This window comes from Halichoerus grypus, chromosome 10 (genome assembly GCF_964656455.1).
Source record: "Halichoerus grypus chromosome 10, mHalGry1.hap1.1, whole genome shotgun sequence".
NCBI lineage: Eukaryota > Metazoa > Chordata > Mammalia > Carnivora > Phocidae > Halichoerus > Halichoerus grypus.
Window position 1 is genome coordinate 71775806 of NC_135721.1, and position 21893 is coordinate 71797698.

Genomic DNA, 21893 nt, shown 5'->3' on the forward strand with positions numbered 1-21893 from the left:
GAACTTCACTTTCAAAACCAGTTTGGGCACTACTTTTACCAAATTATTATTTTTCTATAATAAATAGAATTTATTATAATTTGCAACTGAGATTAAACATGCATATCTTTTGCTAAAACTTAAGACTACGTGTCTGAAAGCAACACCACAAGATGGGCCAAAGAGACTCTTCTTAAATGGGTAAAATTAAAGCAGACGTACCTGAGTTCCTATTAATAAAAAGGGTACATTTGGTGCGTATTCCTTAAGTTCCGGTACCCACTCCTCTTTCACATTTTGAAATGAGGCTGGATTTACCACAGAGAAGCATATAAGGAAGACATCTGTCATTGGATAAGATAAAGGCCTCAGACGATCATAGTCTTCCTAAGGAAGAGAGAAAAACCTCATTATTTCCATCTCTTTAGTTGACTAATAACAGGTGCGTAAGGTTACATGGTCGAAGAAGCAAAGTCAAGAGAATTCCACAAACAGAACGTGCGGCACTCTACACGAAACAAGATAATTCCATTTGTGTTTGTTATTCTTCCTTTTGAGGTTAACAGTGGGCTAAGAGAATGAAAATACCATTAACAACCACAAGGAAACTTGGAGAAAATACATCGTGATTACTAAAGCTGTCACTAGAAACATTTTAAACTGAGATGTTTGCACAAAGAATTGATTAAAGCTGGAAGTCGTCTGACTATTCTAATTTATAATGACTAACAGATGCTGAATGTTTGCTGCGTGCCGGGTCGTGATCCAGACGCTCTCCCCTGCATTCCTTATTTCATCCTCCTAACAGCTACATGATGTAAGTACTATTATCCCTGTTTTCCGCTGGAGGAAAAGGAGGCACAGAAGTTAAATAACCTGTGTAAACATGTACAGCCAATAGAAAGGAGACGGGACTCAAACCCTGACAGTTTCACTCCAGAACCTACACCATAACCACTACACATTTCACGGAGACCTTAAATCACTGCTTTCCCTGTTGATACTGTTTTCTTAATTGCGCGTGCGTGCAAGTTTAAAGATAGAAACATAAAGAGTAAATGCACAAAAATCCCCCTTTCCTCTTCAATTTCCATTCCCTTCCCCAAATGTAGGTCTTTTCAGGTGTACCTTCTCAGTTCTTTTCTTTGCATCTATAAGCCTACAACTGTACATATTCAAACATCTATACATAGAAGAGATCAAGCGATCCATGTTGTTTTGCACCCCGCAGTAGCTCCTGGAGAGCTTTCCAAACGAGAATATGTAAGACTACTATCTAATTTTATTTTTTTTAAAGATTTATTCATTTTAGAGAGGGAGAGAGACTGGGGGGAGGGGCAGAGGGAGAGGGAGAGAGAGAGAGAGAGAGAAGCTGACTGTCCCGAGCGCAGAGCCCAACTGGGGGCTCGATCTCATGACCCTGAGATCATGACCTAAGCTGAAAACAAGAGTCGGATGCTTCACCGACTGAGCCACCCAGGTGCCCCTGGCTTACTATATAATTTTAAACTGCTGCTTTGAATTCCACAGAAGGGCTGTCCTATTGATGGCTGTTTCAGGATTTCTCCATCACAAAAGGCAGAAGATTCTATTTTGCTTAGACTACTTTCTATGACACAAATATTCTGCTTATTTCCATTCTGGTGAGTGAACAGTCAGGACTCCATTTTTCTCGTGGTTAGATTCTCCTCTGGTTTCAGGGAAGCTTTATTCTTTGCCTCGGGCCACCACCCCTTCACAACTAAAACTGCATGAATGCAGAACTGAAGGAGTATTAAAAATACCTTCCGCTCACGGTTTAGCTGTAGCATTTCCCTCATGGGACAACTTTCCTTTCATGTCATCTTCCGACATTTTTCTTTTTCTTTAAGATTTTATTTATTTAAGAGAGAGCACAAGTGGGCTAGGAGCAGAGGGAGAGGGAGCAGCAGACTCCCCGAGAAGCAGGGAGCCTGACTCGGGGCTCGATCCCAGGACCCTGGGATCATGACCTGAGTGGAAGGCAGACGCTTAAAGACTGAGCCAACCAGTCTCAAACTCTTGACTTGGGAGTTAACCCTTCTGTTTCCCTCTGACGCTTTCAAAAAGCATAATTGCAGTCTGGAGCCGGGGGCAGTGGAAGGTTTCTCAGGTGCTGGCTGTAACAGGACAAGAGGGGAAATGCCATGCCCAATCTTCTTTGCCCTTTATTTTTATTGATTTATTAAAGATTTTATTTATTTGACAGAGAGACACAGAGAGAGAGGGAACACATGCAGGGGGAGAGGGAAAGGAAGAAGCAGGCTTCCCGCTGAGCAGGGAGCCCGATGCGGGGCTCGATCCCAGGACCCTGGGATCATGACCTGAGCCGAAGGCAGACGCTTAACGACTGAGCCACCCAGGCGCCCCTGCCCTTTATTTTTAAACCAGGGGCCCTCTAACTGGTTTTGAAGAAAGCAGTGCTCTGGCATTAATGAATGGCGTTAATTAATGAAGAAATCAGGTAGCGTGGGTGTAGAACACATTGTACTCCAGCCTGTTACTTTAAGAGGGCTACCATGAAAAAATGTAACACATTTTTACAATTTAGTTTGAGTGTTATGCAGTAGGATGGGTGCGTGGAATAAGTAACGGCCATGAGGGGAAGCAGGGACAGCACCCATCTTAGCATTCTACCTGGCAACTCTAGGTTCCCGAGCAAACGTGTGCTCAGCGTGGCCAGGCAATGAATAGGTGGGTGCTCTTGTTAAAAATCTCTCATCCATATTTAAATAGCCCATTTTCACAGAATGAGAAATGAGGATACTATCTCAGGATTCTGAGGAATAAATGAAATCATGCAACAAAAGCATTCGGCATCGTGCCAGGCACATGCAAAGAATTCTCCTGGTGCTTAAACATAAATCCTTCATCCCACGGGAAACTGATTCCCTTTTTCCTCTGCAAATCCACGCAGGGTCCCCTCTGTCTCACACCAGGGCTGGCTTCGCAGCTCTCTCCCACCGCAGAGAAGAAACTCTTTTGTGAGAAATAACATTTTCTGCACTGGTATCAAAATACACCAATCAAACTGAGGTCTCTTGACAGTATAATTTTCAGATCAATGAAAGAGAATGCTATATTACCATTGTACTAATTAGTCATTTTGGAACTCAAGAGCCTGAAGACTATTTGAAATGTAACCAATAAATAAATAATCAAATTAGATTTTTTAATGAAAATTTTACTTTTCAAGCAAATTTACCTCATCAGAGAAATAGAATGTGCATTCTTTCTCTAGAAGGGGATTACAAGAAATAAAGAGTGGGGCACCTGGGTGGCTCAGTCATTAAGCGTCTGCCTTCGGCTCAGGTCATGATCTCAGGGTCCTGGGATCGAGCCCCGCATCAGGCTCCCTGCTCAGCGAGAAGCCTGCTTCTCCCTCTCACACTCCCCCTACTTGTGTTCCTGCTCTCACTATCTCTCTCTCTGTCAAATAAATAAATAAAATATTTAAAAAAAAAAAAAAGTAAGTGAATGCAAAGCCCTCTAGAAATGCTTAATAACATTAACACAAATATTCCATAGAACATAGGTCTGTTGTACAGATCCCTTTCATAACCATAACTCACAGACTTTCCTCAATGAGAGACATGCGGGCACATAGGAAGGAAATTAGACCAGTCATTTCTAGACACTTGTAAAATTGCAGATTTTGTTGGAATAATTAAACTGTGATGGACTGAGGTTATAACAAAAACAAAGACAAGTATATTTAGAACTCCTTGGAAGGCAATGTTACTTCTTATATCTGAACTATCGAAAATGAACTACTGCCTCTCATCTGCGGCTAAATAATTTGCAGTTATTATATGAAGGAGGCCTTTCTGCTTCTATTCAGCCTGAGTAATTAGAAATCCAATCATAGATAGCAAAGGAAAAAAAAAATAAATTATCCCCTGTGCATGCTGTACCCTGCGTCACTGTATGACACTGTTTATGGCCACCGTGCGGGATCTTGGGTGAACTCAACGTGCAACGAAGATTTGGGAGGAAAATAGGCTGAAGCATACAGCACCTTTCACCTCCAGCTTTACTTCTGAAATTTGGTGACACAAAGAAAGCTGAATATGGAACAACAGCCCTTACTTTTATTTTTTTAATTTTTTTTAAGATTTTATTTATTTGACAGAGACACAATGAGAGAGGGAACACAAGCAGGGGGAGTGGGAGAGGGAGAAGCAGGCTTCCCGCAGAGCAGGGAGCCCGATGTGGGGCTCGATCCCAGGACCCTGGGATCATGACCCGAGCCGAAGGCAGACGCTTGACCGCCTGAGCCACCCAGGCGCCCCAGAGCTACCAATTTTTCAAAACTGTGTTCTGAGAGCTTCATGATTAGGCTCTCCATTCTTGTTAAGAGTCTTTGATCTGTGATGATGACAGCCTTAACCCCTGAAAACTATCACACACTTACAACCTGACCAGAGTCCGCCAACAAGAAGAACCTGAAGAAACGGGCCCTGACAGGAAACAGGGAACTGCAGCAAACGCCCATCGGTCGGGAGCCCCCTCCTCACAAACAGCTCGGCCGCTGGTGCCCGTGAGCGTCTCTACTTCTGCACCACCTCGGTCCGCTTCCTGTGGACCTGGGTGCTCCCTCCTCCTTTTGTGAATTCTGTGTAAAATCCGTGTTTTTAGGACGTGTATGCCTATTTAAAATACATATCCAAAACATATAGCTGAAGCAAAACCACCCACAGTGGACGGGGTAGTTCTGGCCACAGCTTGTTAGCTGGCGTGCTACCACACACTGATCCTTTCAACTCAGTCAGCGAAGGCTCGCGGAGCCCATGCCGCATGGGAGACGTTCCAAGGAGACACACACACACAAAGAAAGGAAATAACGGTCCCCTCTGGAGCTTGTAGTTCTGTGAGAAATTGAGGATGTATACAGAGAAAACGACAGTCATAGGGCGCCTGGCTGGCTCAGTCGGTGGAGCACTCGACTCTTGATCTCAGGGTTGTGAGTTCGAGCCCCACGTTGGGTGTAGAGATTACTTAAAAATAAAATCTTAAAAAAAGGTAGTCATATACGATGAAAGAAAGAAAAGCATAAACTAGAGTAGGTGGAATATATAAATGCTTCATCCAAGAAACATTAATAAGCACCTACTGTGTGCTCACAATGGTGCTAAGTGCAATCATCAGGGCAACGAAGGACAAGATTCAGATTATATCTGATTTGTAAGACACCTTATTACATGTGCAAAGCTCTCTCATAACATATTTGTATGTCCAAAACAAGGCAGTGGTGTGCATGACGTGCCTGTGGGCCTCACCAGTGCCTTGGGGACCTCAAGGCCACAGCCTAGAAGACAACGTCGGGGTGCTGGCGTGGCCACACGCAGAAGTCTGGCACCAAAGAGGAAGAATCTGATAGATGGGGAAAGACACAAACATTTCTAACAGTCTCTGCTCAGAGGGGGTTTATGGTAAGAGAAACAAACATAGGTGAACACTTTATCACAAGTCAGAACAGGGTAAATACTAAGAGTTACAGTAATGAGGGGATGCTAAGAAAAGACTCAGAAGAGGCAGTATTTAGTCGTGCCCTACTGAATAGAAAGGTACAGACACGACCTGCCAGCCACGTGGCTTTGGTCAACTCACTTCTTTCTTAGAGGCTTAGTGTCTCTGCCACAAACTGGGAGAATGTCAGGGACAAATGCTTTGAAGGCTATAAAGTGCTCTAAGAATGTCTTATACCGCCAAAGAATCCAGGATGTTAGTTCAACTGAGGAAATACTCATTTATCAAAACCTACAAGAGTCTTCCTCTGTACACAACCTACGATCAGAAAAAGCGGGACCAGAGCAGAGAATTCTTTAACAGACAAGCCCCAGGGGACGCCCGGGTGGCTCAGTCGGTTAAGCGGCTGCCTTAGGCTCACTCGGGTCATGATCCCAGGGCCCTGGGATCGAGTCCCACATCGGGCTCCTTGCTCAGCAGGGAGCCCGCTTCTCCCTCTGCCTGTGCTCGCTCTGTCAAATAAATAAAATCTTAAAAACAAACAAACAAAAACAGACAAGCCCCAGATGTCCGAAGTCTAGACCAGCTTCTGACTCCTTTATGAGATAGATAAAACGTAAGACAACCAAGTAAGAACAGCCCTTACGACTGGTGGCTTATGGAACGTGAAGGGGCAACTCTGTCACTTCCAAAGCGCATAGTAGCAACCTCTATCCAAACATGTGTTTCTACTAAGAAGCCCAAAATAGGTATCAGGCCTGGCTCTGGGAACACTCCACCCCGCAAAGGGCGCTCTCCCAAATCCGAGAGGCCACGTGCACTGCAGCTAGCTTCTGAAGATGAAAAGTGTTTTGTCAGAAATCCAACTTAGAACCACTTCTGCGGTAATTCTCCGTTATAGTAGTCTGTGAAGCCCCGTCTCCTTTGTGTAGTTTTTGGGTCACCTTTTGAGCTCATTTTGCATTTAACTCTGTGAAATGAAAACATCATTTTTTAGCCCCCCCCCGAAAATAACTCTGTCTTTCAAGGAAGCTGGGTTGGGTCCCTTTGGGGAGCATTTTGTTAAGTTGGTTCAACAAGCATCGGTGATGAGTTTATTGAATTTGCCCCCCTCTCCTTAAACTAAAGAGCACTGGGAAAGGAGAAAGAATTTTGTTAAAGGGCTATAAATTCCTAAGAGGTCAATGTTTTCAAAAGGTTTCCAAATATTTGGCTTTATTATTAGTATTTTTTGATCTTTAGTTCGGTTGTGAAGTGGTATAATTTGTAAGATCACCGGCCCGAGTAGCTGTTAGTGAAAAAGTTCTTGAAATGGAAGGTTTAGCTTCTAATTTTTGGCAACTGTCATCTTCATGTACTTTGATTTGTAATAAGTCAGTCTTCCAATTAATTTAACGATTATTTGAGAGCTAGTGAACCGGATCTTTGGCCTCTGTTCCATCACTATCTTCCTTTTGACCGCCTGACTGATCCCAAGTCCTGTTCAGATGGGCTGGAGAGAAAGGAGAGAAAATGAGGCGTGGGGTAGCAGAAGGACAGTGTGCTCTGCCTGACCGCGTCCTCACGACCCAACACTTCCTCATCTCCAAAAGGAGAGGCCTGCACTGGATGGCCACATCACACAGTTCAAAATGCTCAGCCTAACACTGTTCACCCCCGGGGGCAGCCCTAGTAACAGATTTAATGTGGGAGGAGGTTTCAACTACTGGCTAGCAATCAAGCTCTAGGATTCTGTTTTATCTGCGCTGACCCCACAAGGCAGAGGATCAAGACTTGGCTAAATATGGCCCTTCGGCGAGCTTCATTTCCCCATCTGTGAAGGGAGAATAAATATAGCACACACATGTTAAGATAAATGAGAGAGCTGGTCAAGTGTTTTGAGCTCTTCAACACACACGCCTGACTTTCCAAAAAAAGACAAACCACAACTTCAGAGCTGGTGCGATTTCTTTTGTGCACAGCGAGGTGACTTCCCTTGTTGTAAAGGATTTAGAGCTGAAATTCTACATCGTCGGCGGCTCTAATTACACGTCTCTTTCACTGAAACGGAGGTCAGCTGGCCTAAGGCATGCAGAAAGAAGGTAAATGTCAGGGCACACTCCCATGCAGGACACTTCTTTTCGGGTTTTCTCGGCACAAAGTTCATGGCGGTGGAATATTTGTTCATTCATTTGTCCCACCAAGTACCCAGCAGCTAGGTGCTGGCCACTGTGTAGGCTACGGTGAAAAACAGACACGGCCCCGGCCCTCATGAGCTCGCAGGATAACAGAGGGAAGGCAAGGGCCTCTCAGCTCGGGCAGTACTGCTCCACGTTGGGGGATCTTTTGGAGACGTAGGGGTGTTTCTATGGTCAACACCAATGGGGGACCTCTACGGGCATTTAGGGATGGGAGCCAGCATGCTATATAACCTGTGTAATGAAAAACGGACCCAGGTCCCACAGGATTGGTGAGTCTACTGCCAGGCGTTGATGAACATGAAAGACCCTTGTATAATTACCTGAATCCAGGACCTAACTCTGTTGTATATAAAAGCACAAAGTATTTGTTGCACGGTTTTCATGAATTTTCTAGGAAGGTAATTTCAGTGCAAATTGAAGGAGAAAGGTAGACTGTACTTTATTTCGTGCAAAACATTATAGGAGCTGCTTACCTTTGTAGAAAACTGCACAGCCCTGGCAATCTCGCTCTTAGCGTGGAACCACCAATAAAACACAATTATATTCGTCAACCTCGATAGCTGGGCATTCATGGTAATTCCAGCTGTAGGTGTAGGCATCTGACTACTTCATTGTGATTTGTGTAGTACTCAGCCCTGGGAACTTAGGAATTTAATGCTGAAATAAATATTTTTATTGTGAATTACTTTCCTTTTATTCTCCTTCATATCGTAAGATGTTACCTTGATTTAAAATGATGTGTAGAGAGTACACCTCCTGTAGATTTCATCTGAGGATGAGGAAAGGAGACATGTTTGTTATAAAAAGGGGAGATGGGTCTCATACAGTTGAGGCACTGAGCCAGGCATTTAACAAAATGAGACCGAAGTGACGAGAAATGCAGATCGGGATAGTTGCTCTGAGACACAAGGAGCCAGGTACTGGGAGAGAAAATAACCAGGGAGGCCAGATTCAGTCTGGGGGGTCAGGAAAGACCTCTTGGAGGGAGAGACATCCAACCTGAGATCTGGGGTGGGGGGGGCAGTTTAAGGAGCCAGATAGAGGACAGTGTGTGCAAAAGCCCTGAGGCAGAATCATGCTGACAGACAACTGAGGTCCTGGGAAAAGGCCAGAGTGACAGACAAGGTAGGGTTGGAGAGGGAGCCATCCTGGACCATCAGAACCTACTGCAATGGAAAGTTATGGAAAGGTTCAGGGGGAAAAAAAGTCATGTAATTTGTTTTTTTAAAAAGGCAACTCAGGCTGCTTTGTGGAGAATGAATTAGAGGTGGACAGGAGAACCGGAGAAAGGCCATTACAGTAATTCGGGCAAGAGAAGATGATACAGCTAGAGAAACGGGGGATTCTAGATCTACCCTGGAAATGGACTCAGGCTTGGGCGAGGGGCTGGATGTGGGGCTGAAGGTCAGGGAGGTCTCTGGAAGAATCCAGGGTTCAGCTTGTGCAGCTGGATGGATGGTCTTGGACAGGGATGACGAAGCCTGTGGGTGGAGAAGCACATGAGGGAGAAAACTCAAGAGGCCAGTGTTGGATGTGTTAAGCTTGAGATGTCAAGTACACAGTCAGAAAAGTATATGTGGAGGAGTTCTCTGCCTTCTGAGTGTCAGACCTAGCTCCAGATGCTTCCTTTTAGCTGAATCAGAAGCATCCCAAATTCGACATTTCTGCACTACAATCATTTCTTCTCCCTCAAATGTCCAACTCCTGCTGTGTTCCTCATCTCAGTACAAGATACCACCATGCAATCAGGCCCGAGCCAGACCCGGAGACGACCCGATACCCAGTAAGACAGCCCTTGCCCAGCCCCTCACTGTCCTTCCCCTCCCAGACTCCTTTACCTGGGCGGCTCCTATTCATCTTCCAAGCTCTGGTCTAAAAATCTCTGCATCCAATAAACCTTCTCTGAACCCACAATTCGATTAACCACCCACTGCTCTGTGCTTCCTCAGCACCCTGGGCCCCTCCCGCCATTGTGCTAGAACTGGACTGCCTCCCTCCTTATCTGTATCCTCCATAGACCCCCTGAGGGCAGGGGACAGTTCAAAGCGTGGCTTATAGTAGCTGCTTACTAAATTCCTGTTGAATGAACGAGGGTGCTGTGTGGGAAGGCGAAGTCCAAAAGGTCCACTGCAGCCAGATCGCGGCTGGCTTGCACTGGGCTGGCTACAAAGCCGCAGAAGGTGGATCAAGTGTCTGAATTCTCCAGCAACATTGCTGGCACCGCCCTCAGCCAAGAATCAAACCGCCTCCTGCGAGCAGGGCGATTTTCCTGTGATGCACCGAGGGGTCCAACCCACCCCCCCGAACAACGGAGCTCTGACGTAGCAGAGCCTCAGACCGAGATACTTTCAGCACGTTAGGCCCTGCTACTGCTCTTCACCGCGGCCTTTTTTTCATTGTCTGGACATCTGTTTTACCTAGGGAAGGGGGGTATTGTTGACTGCCTACCCAGCATCCTTCTACTTCCTCCCTTCCTAAAACTGACTTAGTTCCGACCCATCTCTCCTCCACCCCGACGCATGCCTGCAAAGCCTCGGAGTCCATCCTTAGCTAGAAGAATTCCTGGTTAGGCTCAGCCAATCATGGAGTTCCATTCGCCACGGTCGGCCACAGCCATTGGCTCCGGAGTGGGCACCTGACCTAAGTTGTCCAATCAGAATGAAGTAGCCCCTGGATTTTCCAAGGGGCTCATTCCCTGCCCCCAGGGTCGTGGTCACTGATATTTGGATGGGTACAGGACCCAAGAAGTCTGATCACAATAAGTATTCCCTAGATCATCCAAGGTAGCTACCCCCTCCTCCGTCTTCTGCTGCTCCTCTTCGTCTCTTTCTCTCCCTCCTCCATCCACTCCCATCAGTATATAAGGATTTGCCGCTCACTGGCCCCATCTCTGCAGCTCATGGAGACTATGTGGGGACTCCCCTCTACATCAGCCAGTGCTGTGGTCCCTGTATCACACTGGAGTATGCTACCCCGGGACTAGCCACACAGAGGGAGTCGTATGTGAGTATCAGGACTGACACTGCCAGGGGCCCATCAACATCTGGGCTACAGGTCACCTGGGCTTCCCACAGCCGGGGTTCGGGGGACCACACATGGAGCACAGATAGCCAACAGAGAACTGGGAGTTAGAGACGAGCCAAATCCAGGGGAAGCACAATCTTCCTCAGCTGTGGACTAACACCTGCCGTTCTCTGCCTCGGAGGCCAGGGAAGACGCTTGCGAAGCCTGAAGACACTCATTGACATATATACCTACTCCTGGGCTTTTAATGTACTAGAAAACAAGCAGCCAAGCAGCAAGAGAAGACCCCAGGAACTACACTCTGATTAAGCCTGAAATGCTGGTTTTCTCCATGTCCAGAATGAGGCAGCCAAACTGCACGGAGGAGTTAAACCATGACTAACAGGCCCATTTGGAATCTGAGTACTTGAACCACGCTCCTTGGCCAAACAGACGGTGCAATCTGCCATCTGAGACGGGGAAGACTTCTGGGCGGGCAGTTAAATCAGGACAACCTAATGTAGTTCACAAATACACTTTCACAGAACAGACCCTTGAAAAAACACAATTTACGTTAGGGTGATGAACAGTTTTGCAACTAGATCGAGGTGCTGGTTGTGCAACACTGTGAATGTACTAAATGCCACTGGATTGTGCTCTTTAAAATGATTAACTTTATGTTCTATCAACTTCACCTTAATTTCAGAAAAATACACACAGGTCCACAAGTATGCAAAGCAGGGCCCTTGTGCCTACGTGCACACACACACACGTATACACACAGACACATACACGCACACTCTCACAGAGATTTCTTTGAAATTCAGAGAGGTGCCGCACAGGGCAGAAACACCCAACGCATCAACTCCTCGGGACCTGAGTTAGATCACCACTACACTCCTCCACGGTGTTGAGCATGGCTTACCCCCACTCTACCTGTCCTGCATCACTTCCTTCACCTGCCCCCCTCCAGCTCTGGACTACGGAAGGTTCCCGACCAGAGTCTGCCAGGCCCGTAGCACATAATCGCACCACCTTGCTCCAGCCTTATTTCACTTCCCAGCCCTGAGGAGCGCGGCTTGCTCCCACTCTCACGCCAACGCCAGCTCCCCACTGACCCTGCACCACTAGCCTATGAGATCGAGCAGCTCCCACTTGACAGAGGAGGAAGCCGAGGCTCGGAGAAGCTCATCCCGCGTCCAGAGGCCCAGGAGAGTGGGGCAGAAGTGAGGCAGGACTGCCGTCCTAACAACTACTTTAGGCCCCTCCTGGCCCCTTTGTTTTGACCAGGCTGTAGATCGTAGGCTTTGGACACAGACTTTTTGAATCTCTGAATCACAGGCTTCCGAGCTGTGTTACTTCCCACTTCTTTCCTTTACCTACAGAATGGACTAAGCGTCATCGGGAAGGCTGAATGAGAATGAGCTCCATACAGTAGGAAAGGCTCCCGGCAAACGTGGTGGCGGCTAGCTTATGGCCATGCGCAGTGGGGCTCCTTCTGCACTCAGTTTCAGCCACTTTGGGGCAGAGCCGTGCATTTTATTGAAACTGCATTGCACGTGGGCGGTGGCACGGCCGCTGGGGCCTTGCAGGCTCGTGGCGCACACAGCCGCGGGCAGTTTTCGGCGGCTCGCTGTGAAACGGTAGCCGGACGCACGTTTGCACCAGCAATCCCATGTGTTCCGAGAGGCTCGGCCAACCCAGAAGCAGGCGCTCCCACTGCCCAGAACCTGGCTGGGCAGCTGGGGCATGTGCGGAAGCAAACTGGGAGCCGGGGAAACGAAATTAAAGAGATGGAGTGCTCCCGGCCGACCAGGAAGCTGGCAACAGCGAAACTTGGGGACAAAAGCACCAGGTACGTGGTCATTCCCGTGGTTCCAGGCATCCATTCTCTTTCGGGTATCCTCACGGAACCCTGGAGGCAGCGCGGGGACAGGTGCTGTGACCCCGCCCTCCCCGGGCACCGAGGACAGCCGCTGCGCCCAGGGCACCAGCTGAAGTGGTGGGACAGTCGGGTGGGGCGGGGGGCAGGGGGGCTGGCTGGTGGGTCGGTGGGGGGGAGCGTGGTTTTCAGTCTTAGAGGCGTGGGCCCTACGGTCTGGTCAGATTGCACAGGGACCTGCGTGGTGCCCACTCCGAGCTCACCCGGTGCTCCCCCTCAGGTGAGTCCTGTCGGAGCCCCCAGTCCAGCACCTCAGCTCCTTCACTGCATGTGTCATGTGCTGCCTGGAAAATCAAAGCACGCCTCGCCCTTCAGGGAGGCACCGGCTGACTTAGGCGATCTAGTAAGACACTGGCAGCAGGCGGAAGGCCCTAGAAAACTGAATTACAGACGTGGAGCCACAGGGCCTGGTCTGAGGCCCAGCGTTGCCGCTCATGGGCCGTGTGTGTAACCTTAAGAGTTCTTTCAGTGTCTCTGGGTCTGTTTTCTCATCCATTTAAAAAAAAAAAAAAAAAAAAAGGACAGGAAGATAATATCACCTACCTCATAAGGTGGTTGTTGTGGCTAAATGGGATCAACAAGTCCAAAGAAGGCCTCAAATGTAGGCACAGAATTAATGACAGGAGACGTATGTGCTAAGGGGCACAGGAATTCAGAGGGGAGACAATTCGTCCGCCCTTGAGGACTACAAAAGGCTGCATGGAAAAATCCACACGCCCTAATGTTTCTCTCTTAGTCTGCCACCGTGGCATAGACCTTCAGAAGACTTCCCTGCCCCCCACGGCACCCCTTAGAAAGTCCAAGCCCTTCAGCCTGGTGTTGGAGGTTAACCACGGCGGACGGCCGACTCTCTCCTAACTTACATCTACCGGCCTCCCTGGTGACCACCCAGTGGAGGCAGTCTGCTGCTTGCCTGTGCGTCTCCCTCTGTGTTTTCTCTTGGCCTGGGGTACCTTGTCCTACCTGTGTCCCCTCCTCACCCCATACACAGGTGTCATCTTCTCTTCTAAGAAAACTGCCTGTCCCCAGAGCTGGAAGTGCTCCTGCCCGCCTCCCACTGTCATTAACACCTGTAGGTATGGTGAATAAATCAAGGGAACTATGGTAGGGCACCCTAATAATCCGACATAAGGCTGCATTTTGAGAATTAGATTAATGAAAATCAAACCGTAACTGTTATTAGTCATCTGCAGTATGGGTCACGCTGGAAAACACCCAAATCCAATCAAGGGGACTAGAATGTAACTAAAGAAAGCCGTAACCTGATACAGTGTGCTTTGGCCTGGCTGAAAAATAGGTTAACTGAAAAGTCGTGGTCTACACAGACTCTACACAGAGTCCAGCAGAGGAGAAACTGCATAATTAGAATCTCAGCGTCCGCCTAGCTCTGCCGACGGTAAGACGCTGGCCGTGGTGGACACACACAGCCCGGTCACTAGAAAGCCACACTCTCGTGTGGAAGGAAAAGTTCATCACTGGGTTCTAGGGCCCGGATAAAATATACATTTCCTCTAAGATTTCTAATTCTGTGTGCTCCACAGCCTCCATCCCAAGCAAGCCTCTTCTGAATTCATTTTCCCAAGTCCCGTGATGCTAAGGAAAGCTACGATGGATAGCAGGCGCCGGAAAGAATATCTATCACTATAACTTTGTTCTTCATATTTCTGTTTTCTAGTTATATAAAAAAAAAACGGGATGACTTTAGTTAAATCCCAGCCAACTGAACACACGCATTTATCTCTGATTGCTCCCAAATCCTCTAACATTATGGTAATTAAAAAAAAAAAAAAAGAAAGACAAAAGGCATAAAGCCAGAGGGACAAAGCAAACAGGAAAGGAGACAAGAGCAAAACAATTCTAGAAGCTGGGAGGTAGAAGAACGAGTGGGACTTGACTTAGCAGACTCAGAAGGGCAGCAATGAGGGGAAAGGTAGGAAGCCCCTAAAGACAGAACCCCCTGAAGGTGTGGGAACTGCAGCGGCCTGTTCACCTGCAGGTGGATTGAAGCGGGAGCCACAACAAGGGGATGAAGTGAGTCTGCTTATGCAGCACTTAAATCCCAGGTTCCATGCTCTATCATGGTGAGCACTCTCCCGAACCCCGACAAAAGGCAGGGGGAGTTAGTGTCTGGAGAGGGTAGAACAGAGGGTTCCCTGGATCGGGGTGGCGGGGGGGACGCAAGGTCCAGTTGAACACACTGAACACAAGGTCAGGACACATGCTAAAAATTAAGACCCCTACTCTGCTTCCGGCACTCCCTTCCCAGAACGGTGGCAGCTGTGCGTGAACCCCTCAGACAGGAGAGAGGAAGATTCCTTTCTAAGGAATATGAGTAGCCCAAGGGGAGAGACCAAAATCTGATGTTAAAGATTCCCCAGTGAAAAGGCCCCGACAGCTCGCCTCTAGCAGTTCTCAACTGCGGTGTCAGGGGTAGTGAGGGGTGATGGTGCCCCAAGGGAACATTCCGTCATGTCTGGAGACATGTTTGATGGTCATGGCTGGGGCAGAGTGCTCCAGGCACCTCCCTGTGGGAAGAGGCACGGGGGCTGCTAAACACCCTGCCGTACACAGGACAGCTCCCCACAACAAAGAATTTTCCAGCCCCAAATATCAAGAGTGCTGGGGGGGGGAACCCTGACCTTCAGTAAGGACCAGAGTCAGCCAGCTTCGCTCACACACAGAGCTTCCCACATGCCCCAGTTCCATCTCATAAGAACAAGTGGACCTCTGAGGAACGACCATGAAAGACAGATCAAGGGGCGCCTGGGTGGCTCAGTTGGTTAAGCGACTGCCTTCTGCTCAGGTCATGATCCTGGAGTCCCTGGATCGAGTCCCGCATCGGGCTCCCTGCTCGGCAGGGAGTCTGCTTCTCCCTCTGACCCTCCCCCCTCTCATGTGCTTTCTCTCATTCTCTCTCTCTCAAATAAATAAATAAAATCTTTAAAAAAAAAAAAAAAAAAAGAAAGACAGATCAAGGGGCGCCTGGGTGGCTCAGTCGTTAAGCGTCTGCCTTCGGCTCAGGTCGTGATCCCAGGGTCCTGGGATCGAGCCCCGCATCGGGCTCCCTGCTCGGCGGGAAGCCCGCTTCTCCTCTCCCACTCCCCCTGCTTGTGTTCCCTCTCTCGCTGTCTCTCTCTCTGTCAAATAAATAAATAAAATCTTTAAAAAAAAACAAAAAAAAAACAAAAAAAAAAAACAAAAAAAAAAAAAAAGACAGATCAAAATGTGATACTATGCAGGGAACAAAAGTTTTGAGTAACTATTATTAATATCCTCAGAGAAATTGGAAAAGACAATCAAAAAAGCAAAACAAACCAGACCTAGAAGATGCCAAAGGGGAAAAAAAAAGGAACGTCTAAAGAACAGGAAAAGGCTCTTAAAAATTAAAAATAGAATCACATTTAAAGAAATAATAGAAGGGGTGGATGATAAAATGGAGGAACTCTCCCCAAAATAGAGCAAAAACAGGGGATAAATATTAAAAAAAAATTAGAGGACCAGCCCAAGAACTCCCACATTTAAATACTGGGAGTTGTAGTGTAATAGAAAAGATCAACTGGAAATGAAGAGATCAAAGAAATAAACCAAGAAAATTTCTCAGAACCAAAGGACATGAGTTCCAGATTGAAAGGGTCCACGATAGCCAGCTAGACCCTACTCCAAAACCCATGATTGTGAAATTTCAGGGAGCCTGATGTGGGGCTCGACCCCAGCACCCTGGGATCATGACCTGAGCCGAAGGCAGACGCTTAACGACTGAGCCACCCAGGTGCCTCGAGAAGTAAATTTCTAAATATATTCAATATCACCACCTAGAGCCAAACACTAATATTTTGACAGTTTTGTTCCAATTTTTTTCTTCACATATGACATTCATGGGTATTTTTCGAAGTTGTAATCATGCTATATATATATATAGTTTTAATCCTTTTTCACACATAACACATCATTAGCCTTTTCACCATCTTTAAATATTTGCTGAAAGCAGATTTTTTTTTTTAAGATTTTATTTATTTATTTGAGAGAGAGAGAGAGAGAATCCGAAGCAGACGCCCCTTCCCGAGCACGGAGCCTGATGTGGGGCTTGATCCCACGATTGCAAGATCACGACCTGAGCCGAAACCAAGAGTCGGATGCTTAACCAACTGAGCCACCCAGGTGCCCCTTGAAAGCAGTTTTTAATGGCTGTGATTATCCTAATACACATCATGCTATCATTTAACAAATCCCTTTTTACTATGCATTGATGTGTTCATAATTTATCACTATTATAAAATTCATTGTGAAAAAATAATTTTATGTAAATCTCTGTGTACTCTGATGCTTCCTGCATATAAATTCATAGAAATGGATCACTGAAGTGATCTTTGCCAAATTAACCCTCAACAGTTTGGGTCCGTTTTTACTCCCAACAGTGGTGCACAGAGCATCAGCTTCCCTAACTCCTGGGTATCAATTTTTCCCATCTTGTCCAACTTGATAGGTAAAATAAAAAGGTTTTATTTGCATATCTCTGCGTCTTGTGTGTTCATTGGCTATTATAGTCCCCACTTACCCATGGGGATACATTCCAAGACCCCCAGTGGGTGCCTGAAACTGCAGACAGTACTGAACCCTCTACTAACCTATACACACATACCTATGATCAAGTTTATTTATAAATTAGGTAGAGTAAGAAATTAACAACAATAACTAATAATGAGGGCACCTGGGTGGCTCAGTTGGTTGAGCGACTGCCTTTGGCTCAGGTCATGATCCTGGAGTCCCTGGATCGAGTCCTGCGTCGGGCTCCCTGCTCGGCAGGGAGTCTGCTTCTCCCTCTGACCCTCCCCCCTCTCATGTGCTCTCTCTCATTCTCTCTCTCTCAAATAAATAATAAATAAAATCTTTAAAAAATAATAATAATGAGATAAAACAATATACCATAATGAAAGTTATGCAAAGTGGTCTCTCTCTCAAAATATCTTACTGTGCCGTACTTGCCCTCCTTCTTGGGATGCCGTGAGATGCGTAGCCCACGTGATGAGATGCAGCGAGGTGAGGACGTAAGTCAGCACTGTGACGGAGCGTTAGGATATTACTGCCCTTCTGATAGTATGTCAGGAGGAGGCTGCTTCCGGACTGCAGGTGACCACGGGTGACTGAAGCTTCAGGAAGCAAACCCGTGGACGGTGGAGGCGGGGGGAACTACTATATGCTCTGCTTCTTTTGTGAGCTTTTGGTTTATGTCTTGTGTCTATTTTCCCACCGAGACCACATGGTAAATTAATCCTTTGGCAACTTCGTTTATGTCTGGATCTCTTACGAGTTAACACAAATCAGACCCATGGAACCAATGATCCGTGAGCGCCTGGATTGTGTTTCTGAATCTCAATGGCCCCATTATCTGTGAGGCTCTGGGCAAGTGGCCAAGACACCTTTATGTCACCCCTCACGTTCTACCATTTCCACCTTCTCTTGGCACATCACACTGCTTGCTTTTCTCTTTCTTTTCTATCACATTTCTACTTGTGTTTTGGTCATCTGTATACATCTTCTCTTCCTACTGGACTCTAAATGCCTATCTGATGGGTCTTTATTCCTCACCTCACGTGTGTTTAACAGATACTCTTAGATCTGGTGACTAAAGATATAAAGGTGTGGGTGGGGGTCGGGAGACCACATTATGAACAGAGGTACAGATGGAACGGGAGCCTGGAAGGGGAGACGGGAGACCAGCTCCACCCCTCCCTGAGGCAAGGGTGAAGACAGCGCAAGGGGTGCACGTGCAACAGAGTTTGACTTTCTGCCTCGGCACCCAAAAACGGGTTCCCAGAGCCTGGGGCAGAGTGCCCCTGTAATAAAGCTGACAAAAAGGAATAAAAAGGAAAGACAAGAATTATTCAGCCATAAAAAGGAATGAACTACCGATACATTCTATAATATGGATGAACTTTGAAAACATTACACTGAGGGAAGAAGCCTGACAGAAAAGGCTGCATAGGGCATGATTCCATTTCTATGAAATGTCTGGAATAGGCAAGTCTATAGAGACAGAAAGTAGTTTAGTGGTTGCCAGGGGCTGGGGGGGACAGGAGAATGGACAGTGACTGCTAATGGGTATAGGGTTTCTTTGGGGGATGATGAGAATGTTCTGGAATTAAATAGTGGTGATGGTTGCACAACTTTGTAAATATATAAAATCCACTGAATGTGAGTTATATCTCAATTTTTGAGAAGGAAGGAGAAGTAAAACTTATACACCCAACGGTTTGGTCCATGAGGAATTTCTGAGGGATCCCGTGCTTTGTAACACCAGCTTGCCCAGGCTGTGATGCTTCCACACTGCTCCGTGAGGTCGGGCAGCAGGATGTCACAGCTCCCCGCAGGGGAGCAGGCAGCATGCGTGTGTCCCCTCCTCTCCAGGCCGAGCTGAACAAGTCAACCCACTCACTCTCCCCTCCCCCTGCAGCTAACAGAGTGCCACAGGACACACTCTGGAGGGACACCTGACATAAAACACACTGCCAGACTCGTATAGATCCAGACTTGCTGGAGAACAGTTCACATCCTGGTCAATATTTTATCCAAATAGACCTGGCAGCCTTTGTGCTAATGGGCTCTATGAGTTAAGAAATGAGTTCTATTATGCTTAAATGGGCAATGCTTTAGAATGACCACCTATAATCTGATTTTAAAGACCTTCCATAATGTCCAGACAGATCAGAGCTGTTCTCACTGGAAAGGTTCTTTCCACAATAATCTTTCCAACGGAGTCCCCTAAATCTCACGCTCACCTAGCTCCTGCTGGGATCCCCCAACCTCGTGCTAAGTGCTGGGCACCACAGGTAGTCCCCCTCTGGGGGCTTATAATCTGGGTGCCGAGGAAAGAGTTCGACATGAATACGACCAAATGCTGGACTGTGACCTCTAGACAATTTCTCCATTGAAATTCAAAGAAAGGGTTCAACTGCAAGATGGCTGGAGTCACAGAGGAGGAAGGAGGTCATAGGGTGCATCAACCTCAGAAGGACCTTCTCACTTTCCGCAGGCTGGACAGAGACCTGGATGAAGGCTTCAGTCTTTCCACACCCCCACCCCGGGTCTGAAGGAAGCAGGGAGCCTGCCACCTCTCTCGCCTGTTGCCCCTCACATCCAGCATCCCTCCAGAGCCAGGGCCCACTAGAAACACCTTAAGGTAATAAATGTGAGCCCTGAGCCAGCTCACTGGGGAGGACAGCCCTTTGAAAAGTAAGCTGGGAAAAGTGCCTTTTCAAAGACAGCCCTTTGAAAAGTAAGCTGAAAAGTGAGCTTCCATTTTAATTGAACTGGACCATCAGGAGTAAATGTTCTCTCTCTCTCTCCCTGGCAGCTCTTAGAGGGGGCATAATTTGAGCCAACACATTTATAATCCCAACCATTATGCCATGTGAAAGAGGATGGTTTTTCTATACTGAAACAAGTTTGGAAAAAAAGAAAGAGAAAGAGAGGAGGGGGAGGGAGAGAGAGAGGGAGGGAGGGAGAGAGAGGGGAGGGAGGGAGGGAGGAAGGAAGGAAGGAAGGTCAGCCGGCCAGGAGAATGGAAGAGGAGACTTACACAGAAAGCTTTGGTCAGCCAGACTAATTACGGCCCAGATGCATGTCTGAGTAACAGCCCTTCCTCCAACCGCTCCTGGTGACCTGCCTGAGGAGTTTTAATACAAAAGGACGTCATAGCCCATCTGTTGCTTTGGAACTAATTTAGCACACACCAAACTGGCCTAGTCCTCAGGGGCAGGTCTGTCACCACCCGGAGTGCTAACCTCAGCTACAGTGAACAGAGCAGGGCCCAGGCCCCAATCTGTCTAGCCACTTAATGCACAGGAGACAAAATGCCTTGGCACTTAGACCTCATCAAGGAATACCAGTGGAGCCTACTATGTGCACAGCCCTGGGCCAGACAGCACATCAGTGGAGTCAAGGGCAGTTTAGGAAGTTCTGTTTCAAATTTCTTCTGATAGTGCCCTTGGCCCCGTCGGCACCAGACAAGCTAAGTAGGCGGCTTCGATTCATCCCAACAAATATGGAGAGTCCCAGCCCTGTGTAAAGAACCAGAAATAGGGGGCGCCTGGGTGGCTCAGTTGGTTAGGCGACTGCCTTCGGTTCAGGTCATGATCCTGGAGTCCCGGGATCGAGTCCCGCATCGGGCTCCCTCTTAGCAGGGGGTCTGCTTCTCCCTCTCCCGCTCTCCCCTCTTGTGCTCTCTCTCTCTCTCTCTCAAATAAATAGATAAAATCTTAAAAAAAAAAAAACAAACAAACTAGAAATAGGGTATGTGGAGGTGTATGTGGTGGGGTGGGGGGTAAAAAGTGAATAAATTATGTTCCCTGTACTCCAGGGACAGTGTACGAGGTGGGGGTGTGTGTGTGTGTGTGAGGTCTGTGTGTGTGTGTGTGCACAGTATGTACGGTGTATGCACGTACGTCTGGGGGGAATGTGTGTGTGTGTATGTGTGTGTGGGGGGTGTGTCTATGTGTGTCATGTAAATGTGTGTGTGTGTGGTGTGTATGTATATAGTATGTGTGTATATGTGTGGTGTGTGTAGGCAGTGTGTGTGTGGTGTGTGTGAGGGGGTGTATATGTGGGGTGAGGGGTGTGTGTGGTGTGCATGTGGTGTATGTATGTGTGTATGTGTATGGTGTGTGTGTGTGAAGGGGTATGTGTGTGTGGTGTGTATGTGGTGTGTGTGTGTGTGGTGTGCATGTGTGTGGTATATATGTGGTGGGGGGGTGTGGGGGGACAGGGGAGGGGCGGAGGGGAGGCGGCTTGCTCTGAGGAGACAGTAAGTACACAAACATTCATTAACTCAGTGGCTCTGACTTTTCAGCGTGCGTCAGAATCCCCCGGAGGGTCTGCTGTGACAGAGCTGTCCCCGAGTTTCCGATTCAGGAGGTCTGCGGTGGAGCCTAAGAAACCGGATTTCTAACAAGTTCCTGCGAGATGGGTTTCGGTTCGAGGAGCACATCTGGGAACCAGGGCAGTAATTCAAACTTTTGCTGAGCATCTAGTACATGGAAGAATTCAATCTGGGCACTTTCTGCACCAACGAATCAACTTGGAGAACCCCTATGGAGCTGAGCTCCCAGGAGTAGCTGGTCTCCTATGGACAGAGCCGGCCCCCCCGGGCCCCCCCCCCACTCCATGAACAGGCAGCGGCTCCCCTCCCATCACTGGGTGTGGGCCCTATCCCTTCGCTGAACTGGGAGCTCCTCCTCGGGGCAGGGCCTATGCCTGGCCTCTCCCCGGTAAGCCCTGCCCCTCGCCGGGTCCCCATCTAGCTGCGG

At 47.7% G+C, this 21893-nt stretch overlaps 1 protein-coding gene across 1 annotated transcript in view; it reads right to left on the reverse strand.

Moving 5' to 3' along the window:
- RHOQ (ras homolog family member Q) overlaps window positions 1-21893 on the reverse strand; it is a 38201-nt gene that overhangs the window by 6901 nt on the left and 9407 nt on the right. Inside the window, exon 3 of the mRNA XM_036121671.2 lies at window positions 202-366. Coding sequence (XP_035977564.2) covers window positions 202-366 — 165 coding nt within the window. The remainder of the gene's footprint in view (window positions 1-201; window positions 367-21893) is intronic.